At 40.9% G+C, this 10,009-nt stretch overlaps 1 protein-coding gene across 2 annotated transcripts; it reads left to right on the top strand.

The window, feature by feature from the left end:
• Positions 1–2,373: 2,373 nt before the first annotated feature.
• On the top strand, positions 2,374–4,967 carry EIF1 (eukaryotic translation initiation factor 1). Of its 2 annotated transcripts, XM_031966257.1 has the most exons (5): positions 2,377–2,568; positions 2,739–2,994; positions 3,229–3,392; positions 3,526–3,627; positions 4,054–4,967. In XM_031966257.1, the coding sequence occupies exons 2-5, from the start codon at positions 2,925–2,927 to the stop codon at positions 4,096–4,098; spliced, it is 381 nt and encodes a 126-aa protein (XP_031822117.1). In that variant the 5' UTR covers positions 2,377–2,568; positions 2,739–2,924; the 3' UTR covers positions 4,099–4,967. The 2 variants fall into 2 exon arrangements, with proteins under 2 accessions (XP_031822118.1, XP_031822117.1); XM_031966258.1 differs by lacking the exon at positions 2,739–2,994 and having other exon boundaries at positions 2,374–2,568.
• Positions 4,968–10,009: the final 5,042 nt, after the last annotated feature.

A 10,009-nucleotide genomic window follows, 5' to 3' on the forward strand; every position in this document is an offset into this window, starting at 1 on the left:
TTTCCCTTTCCCCCAGAGATTGTAAGGGAAGGATAGTTTTGTTTGCTTGTTTTTAATATTCCCCCTAGCACCTTAGCATTATGTGTCCTTAGTTAGGTCCAGGAAATTAATGTTCCTTGAGTGAATGTTGAATACATTTGGGAGAGGGCTGGCCAAGGATTGGAAAACTGCAATTTTTCTGGACCTAGCTCTTTGATCTCATTAGTTCTCAAATCCTTATTAACTTCTAACAAAGATAAAGATTGGGACTAGGTGGGTGATTGCTACAGAGACTCCAGAGTGTGAAAACCCCCATACCAATGAAGCTTAGCACTTTCAGTGTAAGGAAAATGTGACTTCATTATCTACTGATTGAAGAGCTGGGGCAGAGGTGTGACTATATATAGGGTATCACTATCGGTACACTCCCTTCTAAACCCTGCCTCCTCAATTCTTGTTCTGAGCTTCTTCCCTCAAGTTTTTGTTATCACCTAGTATCACCTTGATTACTGCAGTTTCGTCTAACAACTTTGTTCCTCCCTCTGTGGTCATTTAACTCAGTTTAAAAATCTTCCTCTCCTTTCTAGCAAAAAGGAGAAAAAATGCAATCATGTGGTGTTTTTGTTTTCAAATGTAAACTATGTGGAAATAAATGCTTCATGTTTCAATGTCCAGGTCCTGCCTATGGGAGCTTGTTATGTGGATCTTTGATCAGTTTTAACATTCTGAGAACATGTTAAATATTTGTTGCCTTGATTAACTGGTGTGACTCTCTGAGTTTGCAATCCATGCCAATGACATTCCAATGAAGCTGGAGAGGGGTCTCAGACAGAAGCTTAAACCCCAGGAAGAAATTTCAGTTAGACTGGAGTTTATGTGGAGGCAATCCTCTTTAACAAGAAGGGTCAACCTCAAAATTTAAAAAGACTTGTTTGCTGATTATAAGAGAGATTTCTTTACCCCTAAAAATATCAAGAATGAAATAGTAAGGATGAACTTCAGTAGCACCATTATTAAGGAATATCATAAGATGGTTTCTTTGGTTTGGTTTGTATTCCCAGCACTTAGCACATAGTCAGTACTTAACAAATACTTCTTGAATGAACAAGATATATTCTTAGAACACATGTTACAGAAGCATGTGTTAGTTTATAGAATTGATATATTGAGAGTACCTCAAAAACTCAGAGACTGCTTAACCAGGGGTCCAGGGACTTATTTGAACAAATAACCATTTCAATAGAACTGGCTTAGTTGGTAATTCTATATATTTTATTTGATGCATTTACAAACATCATTTTAGGAAGAGAATTAAGCTTCCTACACCGCCAAAAGGTGTCCTACCCATATCAAAAAGGAATCGCCAAACAACATCCCCAGAAGTGGAGACCTCTAATAAAAGGGAACTCCCTACTTCCCGAGGAAGACAGATCTACTTCGGGCTCTCTTTTAGCAAGTTTTCCTTAGCCCAACTAAAGCGGCTTCTTTGCAGCTTTCACTTGGCTTCAGGTTTGCCCCTAGAGCACAAGGACTGGGCTGAGGAGATCGCTCTTTCTAAAACCCTGCGACGAAGGGGGCTGCAGCAATTATCATACATCCCCCTCCCAGTCCACTCTCGCTCTCCTAAGTCTTCTCTTTTTCAGGTTTCAGCCTGGAGGAAAAAAACTAAATTATCCCCAGTTCCTCCAGCTAGTTCTCAAGGGACCTGCACGGGGTTCATAATGGGACCTCATTAGCCTTCTGGGGCGCTCTCCTAGTTATCAATACCCTATCAATATCTAAACTCGCCCTCAGAACTGAACCCAGCCTCCAGTGTGGTTTGGGGATCTTAGGACTTAGAAAGCCTTTTTATTAGAGAATAAAGTGTATGGGGACGGAATTTGAGAGACAGAACCAGATTCAGAGACCTCTCTTTTCTTTAGTTGTGGGGGAGGGGACCACTCTGTGGATGTACTCTTGGAGAACGGACTCACTGGGCAGCTTTGGCTCGATGTTTGACTGGTAATGTCTGGGCCGCACCCCTCCCTACTAGGGCGGGGAGTATCTCTGACCGTGTCGGTGATGATTGGAAAGGAGGAAAAAAAAGCGGGCAAGATGAGCTAGCGCGCATGCGTCATGAATCTCTCCACCCTTGTCGGTCACACCACACAGCGCAAGCGCTTAGAGTATCGGGAAGGTGGGGGGAGGGGGAGTTGGGAGGAAACAGGAAACTTCCCCAAGCCTAGAGAACGTCCTCCCCCGCAGTGGCCTGTGACTGCGCAGTCGCCTTCCCACCTTCCCCACTTCCCAACCAATCGGGAATGGCACAGCTCCGGAGGCTCGGGGCTGTGCTTCGTGGGTGGGGCTAAGACGTGAGGGCAGCGCGCTGGCGTCACAGGGGCGGCTATATAAGTGAGTGTCGGCGCCGCCCCCCTGCCCCAGTCACTGAGCCGCCGCCGAGGACTCAGCAGCCTCCCCCTCGAGCCCCCTCGCTTCCCGACGCTCCGTCCCCCCCGCCCGCCTTCTCCCGCCACCGCCTTCCGCAGGCCGTTTCCACCGAGGAAAAGGAATCGTATCGTATGTCCGCTATCCAGAACCTCCACTCTTTCGGTGAGCACTGGGCGGGGCCGCGGGCTGGGGCGGTGGAGAAGGGAAGGGTTTCCGGGCCTACTGATGGCCTAAGCCTCTCCGTATATGGAGATGGGGGGACGGGTGGGTGAAGAAAGACGATCAGGCCGCTTTTTTAGCCGGATCTGAGACGTTAGATCATTTTTTTTTAGCGCGGTTTGATGCGGTAGGTACGAGGCCAAGCTTTGGGCGGACCCCTCCAAGAATCGAAGGTGGCGCATTTACTAGTGGCGTCTCGCCTGTCTTGGCCACACCCGCCGCCGTGCGTCACGTCCCCCTACGTCACCGGCCGTTGCCATGGAGGGGTGTGGCCTGAGGGGAGGCGGAGTCAGCTTTGAATGATGGGGGCGCAAGCCTGTAAGCTGCTGCCCAGTTGCGTCAGTGGGGCGGAGCCACGCTCACGTTCAGGTTCCTTTTGCTTGAGATCTTCCAAAGGGCTGGTTAGCGAGGAGAGGGCGGGGCTTATGGAATTCTTACGCCCAATTTTTGTGTAAATTCTGGGCTCTAAAATTATCCGAGGTTTAAAAACCTTCAAGTTCTCCTGAGGAACTTGAAAAAGGCTTTATGTGCCAGGCTTTTAGAAAAAAGAAAAAAAGCAGAGTTAAAAGACGCCCTGAGTAAGAGTTTTGTCCTTTATCCCAGACCCCTTTGCTGATGCAAGTAAGGGTGATGACCTGCTTCCTGCTGGGACTGAGGATTATATCCATATAAGAATTCAACAGAGAAACGGCAGGAAGACCCTCACTACTGTCCAGGGGATCGCTGATGATTACGATAAAAAGAAACTAGTGAAGGCATTCAAGAAGGTATGTGGTTGTGTATCAAGTTTGTCGGGTTTTCTATAGTAAGATTGTTAAACATTTTAGCTGCGGGGGTCTAAATGAATATGGTGTGTTTGTTTCCCACAATCCATCTAAGTGAACTAACTTACTTTTGCAGAAATTTGCCTGCAATGGTACTGTAATTGAGCATCCAGAATATGGAGAAGTAATTCAGCTACAGGGTGACCAGCGCAAGAACATATGCCAGTTCCTCGTCGAGGTAAAGGCTGCTTTGGGCATGATTGTGAATATATTTACAGAAACAGACATAAATTTTCAGTGAGGACTTAGGAGGGGAAAGTAATTATCTAGGCAAACATTGTTCCTAATTGGGTCCAAAGGGTTTGTGGCATTATCGAGATTTCATGGATCTCTGATTTTCTTCAGAGTTCATTGTTTGGTAACAATAGCAAGTTTTTATTCTACCTTCAGTACCAGATTAGAACAGCTGCCATTTGAATTGGGAAAATGAGCTCTTTGGAGCTCTTTGTAATTTCAAAAATTAAAACCATTGGAACCGTTCTGTTAAAATTAACGCTAATTTCATGTCTTTTGTGGGTACTATGTGGTGTGCTAAATAAACATAAAATGTATTTTTTTTTTTTTTAATCTAATAACAAACTTTTTTTTTTTTTTTTTTTTGCAGATTGGACTGGCTAAGGACGACCAGCTGAAGGTTCATGGGTTTTAAGTGCTTGTGGCTCACTGAAGCTTAAGTGAGGATTTCCTTGCAATGAGTAGAAAAATTCCCTTCTGTCCCTTGTCACAAGTTTAAAAACCTCACAGCTTGTATAATGTAACCATTTGGGGTCCGCTGTTTAACTTGGACTAGTGTAACTCATTCATGTAATAAACTGAAAAGAGCCATGCTGTCTAGTCTTGCAGTCCCTCATTTAAACAGAGGTAAAAAAGCCTGGCCGTGCCCAGCCTGAAACAAATAATCTAATGTTTCAGTCAAGTCCAAAGACCTAGCATCTGAGGCCATGTCTGTCCAGAGCTTCCTTGGTGCTCCCTCTGCAGAGCTCCCTGTCCATTTAAGAGAACATTACTGTAACTCTCTGAGCTGCCCTTGGTGATGCTCAGAAGAGTAAGTTAAGGTCACCAACATCCAGTCAGTTATATCACCAAGAAAGTTAGCCTTTGATAGCCAAACAGGGATTCCCCTGGTAACTTGCACCACCTGACCAGGGAGGAGTTTCATTTTGGGGGCAGTGGCAGGACATTTTCTTACATCAATCACACCAAGGTCCAGTGTTGTCTGACCAGACATAGTAGTAGTGCCCTACCTCTGGGAGATGTACAAGTGGAGAGAACACCATACTGTGAGGCCAACTTTACCTGAATTAAACTTTTGACAAGGGAACAAATTTTGAACTAATGTATCAAAACAGTCAATGTAGTAACTGCGGAGCTTGCAATTTATTAGCCACAGCTGCCCAATGCCATGTGAAGTAACAGACTGGTTTGGTTTGGGTTTTTTTCTTTTTTTTTTTTTTAGTTTAAATGTTATGTAATGTATTTAAACTCTTATTTAAATAAAACTGGTTTTCAGAAATGTGACTTTGCATATATATTCCCATTTTTGTAATAACCTTTTCACAAACTTAGATATTTTAAGGGAATGAAAATTGGTGTAATAGTTAAAACCCTATTCCTGGAGTGAACCTGAAAGCAGATTTAAGGATTGAGCAAGCACAGTTGGATAAGATTGTTTGGTGGTGGATGTCATCACAATTTAAAATGGGTGCAAACGGGCGGTGGTTAGAATAAATAGCATGACAGCTGACTCACTGAATAACTTCTGGAGAATCCTAGACCTTCTGCATCTTTAAGGAGCCCTAACAGTGTAAATCTGTTTAGTGTTTTAAAAAAAAAAAATCTTGGCCCTCAGGAATGAGGTCACTTGAGTTGAAGGAAGGTGGAATAAGTTTTCTGTAAAATTTATAAAAAGGATCCAAATAGTGATTAGAAGGGTGCTCATAACCTTTTGCTGGAGGCATCCCAATAAGATCCAAAATGATGACTCACTTCATTATATCATCTTAATAGGAATTACTTTAGTACCTTATTCTGTAAATGGTAACAAAAGTTTTCACATGTAAAATTGGTTCAGGGAATACAAAAGTGCACATTGATTTTGAATGATTTTGTGCCACAACAATCCTGTGTATTTTACAAGAGAGTTAAAAGTGGTTTTGATCTATGTAAAATACTTTGAACACAGGTCATTTGAATCTGATTTCTAGTTTTTTGTGTTTTGCCTCCAGGAAAACTTGAATATTTCATGGGAAGTTCTGATGTTACACTTGTAAAACTAGTACAATTTTCAAAATACTTGTAGGTTTTTCAGAGCTATTTTGACAATCCATCCTATTTTAGAATTGGATAGTTGATGGCACAGTTATCCCTTTTAGGTGATGTCTTAATTTCCTATTGAAGTGTTTCAATATTGGGTTTTTTAGTGATCCCACCTGGCTTTTTGTCCTTCAAGAAAGCCAAGTCTGACCTTGAAAGTCTTCTTGATTCAGAGGCATCTCTTATGATTCCTAGAAGGCCTGGCAGTACATCTTTTTTTTAAGCATTCTTAGAAAAAATAATTGCAGAAAAGAAATGAAAATTGGTTTAGCTTGGCTTAAGGGGGGGCAGATTAAGGCATATGGGTGCAAGTAGCAGAGGCAAATTTAGATTTGAGTTTCGGAAAAAATGTTTAGAACTATGCAATAGTGTGGAGTTGCTTCTCTGGAAAAGTCTTTAAGCCCAATACGTGAGTGAGCATTGATGGATATGTTGAAATAAGTTGAAGGTACCTCTACAGAAGTGGTACAAATAGTGTCCACAATAGTGGTTGAAACAATTCAAATTTCCAATCTTTGAAGTTAAAACTTAGTCATTGGTTCCAGTCCAAGAGAAATATTCGCTGCAAATTAGAATAATATCATTGATCATCAATAAACTTTAAAATTCCTAATGTGTGTGAAACATTATGCTAAGCAACTTGGGGGATACAAACCAAAAAAGTACCCTGCCCTCAAGGAGCTTTATAATCTACTGGGCAAAGGCAACAGAAAAAGAAGCTGAAAAGGAGGAGAAAAAAATCTGCTAATATTGGAACCCTCACCCTGTGTCCCAGTTAGGGGCCAATTGAGACTTGGCCATAAATGGCTTTTGAGATCTCTGCCAACCCTGAAATTCTGTGACTAAGGCAAGGCTTGAATTTCAAAGGGATATGTAAAAAAAAAAGTTTAATTCTTGCAATGCGTTATGGATTCAGTATGCAGAATGAGATTTATTTTGTACATAGCACATTTGTTTTAGACATATTTGTTAAAAGGATTTGGAATGTTTGTAGTCGGGAAAGGGGGAAAAAAATGGCCTGTTAATTGCACGGGGTTGGGAGGGGGGCGGTATTTTCAAGTTTGAGTAGTTGGGTAGATGAATATAAGAAACTAGGAGGAAACTACCACATTATCCACTAGAGAAACTAAAGCCAAGGTGGGCACAGTGTTCGGGAGTCAGGAAGAAAGACCTGAGCTCAAATAAGCTGGATGGTATTCCAGGCAAGTCACTTAAACCTCGTCAGCCTCAGTTTGCTCAACTGTAAAATGGAAAGATCAAATGAGGTAATATTTACAAAATGTTTAGCCAGAGTACCTGAAACATGATAAACACTTAAATAATTCCTTTTCCCCAGTCCTATAGCAGGTTGAAAATATTACACAGACAGCTCCAGCTGATTTTCCCATCCCTTTATCAGCTGTTGACAGCAGGTGATAGCCCAGAACGTGTAAATTCAACTTCCTCTCCTGGGAGGATAATTGCTAATAGTGTTGACACTAAGACTTTCAATAAGGTAAATAGCTACATCATATAGTCCCATAAGCGGTGGTTGCCAAGGGCTAGATGATTAGTCAGGCAATGGACTGTCATCATTTCATTATCAATAACCAATTAGGAAGTTGCAGAACTGGTCAGAGATGACAGCCATCATGTCCAGGGAGGGAAGTCTTTGATTCTAGGAATGACCCACTCTTTTGCTTCAGGATTGTTCTGTTGGCCTGCTAGTTGGGGGATATGGGGTGCCCCGTTTTTTCTGGTAGGAGTATCTCACTAGAAATGAAGCTGGGGGGCTGGACCTAGGATTTTACTAGTGAGAAAACCTTGTGATACCCAGAGATGGATGTCAAAAGGATTCCTCACTTGTAAAATACAAGGATGAAAGTAGACCTATCTCATAGTTTGGGAACTTAAATGAGTAAAATGTGTATAAAGGACTTTGTAAACCCTATAGCTAATATTATACATAATTTATATCTGTAATTAATCTGCATTTTCACATCATGATTAATTGATACGTCCTCTTTAAAATCTTTTATTAGGAATATAGAGGCATATGTGAAAATAGAGACTCCTTTCTAAGCAGGTCTCACAAAACAAAAAGAACTGAACAAAGGTAGCTATATTTCCAGTTATCGTGCTCTGTGAGGATTCACCTAAAAGGAACCATCAGGGATATTTTAATGTGGAGAAGAGAAGACTCAAACATTATCATATAGATGATAATATCTGAAAGACTATTTTATTACATAAAAGAGGAATGAGGTTAATAATTTTGTCCCAGCTGGCTGGACCTATGTAAGTACAAAATACAGGAGAAACCACTAGTCAGGGAAGTAGTAATTCATGTTTCCAGAAAAATTAAGAAGTTGAAGATTCATACCTCAATAAAGGATTGGACTTATTCCTTCTGATGCTGAGATTCCATAATCGTATAAGAAAGTAACTTTTACATGGCCAGCCAGGACACTACAACTGTAGGAAAAACCTGAAGGGGACTTACTCAAGAAAAGCAGAAGCATTGCCCAGATAGATCTTCTTTAACAAACTGGCCCCATGTGGAAAAGGTACTACTTTGTACCACACAGCAACATTATTCCATTAAAATGCTTGCTATGTGCCCTGTCTCTCCCTTTTCACATAGAAGCATCTCTAACATTTCCTTCCAGCAAAAGAAGGCAACCCTAAGCAGAAGGTCCAAGTACCTTGGATTGGAATCCCTTGGTGACTGACCATTCTTTAAAAAGATCAGTTTTTCTTTCTGTCTTTTTCCACTCTATCAAATTCAACAAGTATTCTATTAATCTCCTATTACTTGCCAGATATGTCTGCAAACACTGGGGATACAAGGACAAAAGTTAAATTTTACTGGGGAAAACAACTTGTATATAGAGATAAGTAAATTACAAAATATGCAATGAGGGTGGGGGGGGGGGTGTTTTATTGTTAGGGAACATGCAGAGTTGAGTAAATATTTTTTAAAAGCCCACTGTGGGGAATTATTGTTTAATAGAATAATCACATTTATACTTGGTTCCAATCTACCTTTTTTGTTGTTGTTGAGGTAATTGGGGTTAAGTGACTTGCCCAGGGTCATACAGCTAGGAAGTGTTAAGTATCTGAGACCAGATTTGAGCTCGGGTCCTCCTGACTTCAGGGCTGGTGCTCTATCCATTGCCCCACCTAGCTGCCCCACCAATCTACCTTTTTTAGGTTTATTAAGCATGACTTTCATGCATTTGTGGTCCAGCCAAACCCTTCATGCTTCGACTTTTACAACATTCTATCTTTCACAGGATGTCCTCACTATTTAAAAAAAGCACACTTCCTCTTCACCTCTATCCATTAAATTCCCTAGTTTCTCTCAAAATTTGACTCAATATAAATGTAATCTTCCTGATCCCAGAGCTCTCAGCTTCTAGAGCCTTTCCCCTGAAATTACCTTGTATGTTGTATATATTTTGTTTTTTCTTATTTTTGTTACAGGTCTTACCACCCTAGAATGAAAGCTCTTTGAAGGAGGAACTCTTTGATTTTGTATCTCATAAGCACCTACCATAGTACTGGGCACATAATACAGAGGCATTTAATAAATGTTTTATACTCAGAACCCTCCATGAGTTAAGGAAAAGTTCATGATTAACCATTTAGATGGGGAAGCTAGATAGTGTTTTCAGAGATCCCAGAATCCCTGAATCACAAAATCAGCTGATCTAATCTCAGAGGTCATCTCAACATTCCTCGGAAATGGTTCTCTAGCTACCACTTTGAAGACACCCAGTGAGTGATGAAGAAATAATTACCTCAGTAATTGCCATTCACTTTATTAGTGGCCAAATCTATCATTCCGTTTGTTTTTCCTCTACATGAATCCCAAAGCTGCCCTTTTATATCCATTATTCCTACTTCTATTCTCTGAGACCAAACAGAATAAATCTAAACCCTCTTTCATACTTGAAGAAAAATGGGATGAATATAACTATCTATAAACCAAAGGAAGGTAGCAGGGTGGAGTTTTTTAAAGTACAACATTTCTATACAATCATATTTGAAACAAAGATTCACATGGCATTAAAATTAAATGCTGAAGCAGACTTCACTGTGCTTTTTAGGCTTACTTTAAAAAAAAAAAAAGGCAAGAGTAGCAAGCAATAGTGATCTCAAGGCAACAAAAAATATGGTCAAAAGAGATAAACAGGGACATCATATTATGCTTGAAGTTATCATAGGCAATCAGAAATATCAATATACATGTGTGCACATAGTAA

Source organism: Sarcophilus harrisii, chromosome 4 (assembly GCF_902635505.1).
Source record: "Sarcophilus harrisii chromosome 4, mSarHar1.11, whole genome shotgun sequence".
Lineage (NCBI taxonomy): Eukaryota > Metazoa > Chordata > Mammalia > Dasyuromorphia > Dasyuridae > Sarcophilus > Sarcophilus harrisii.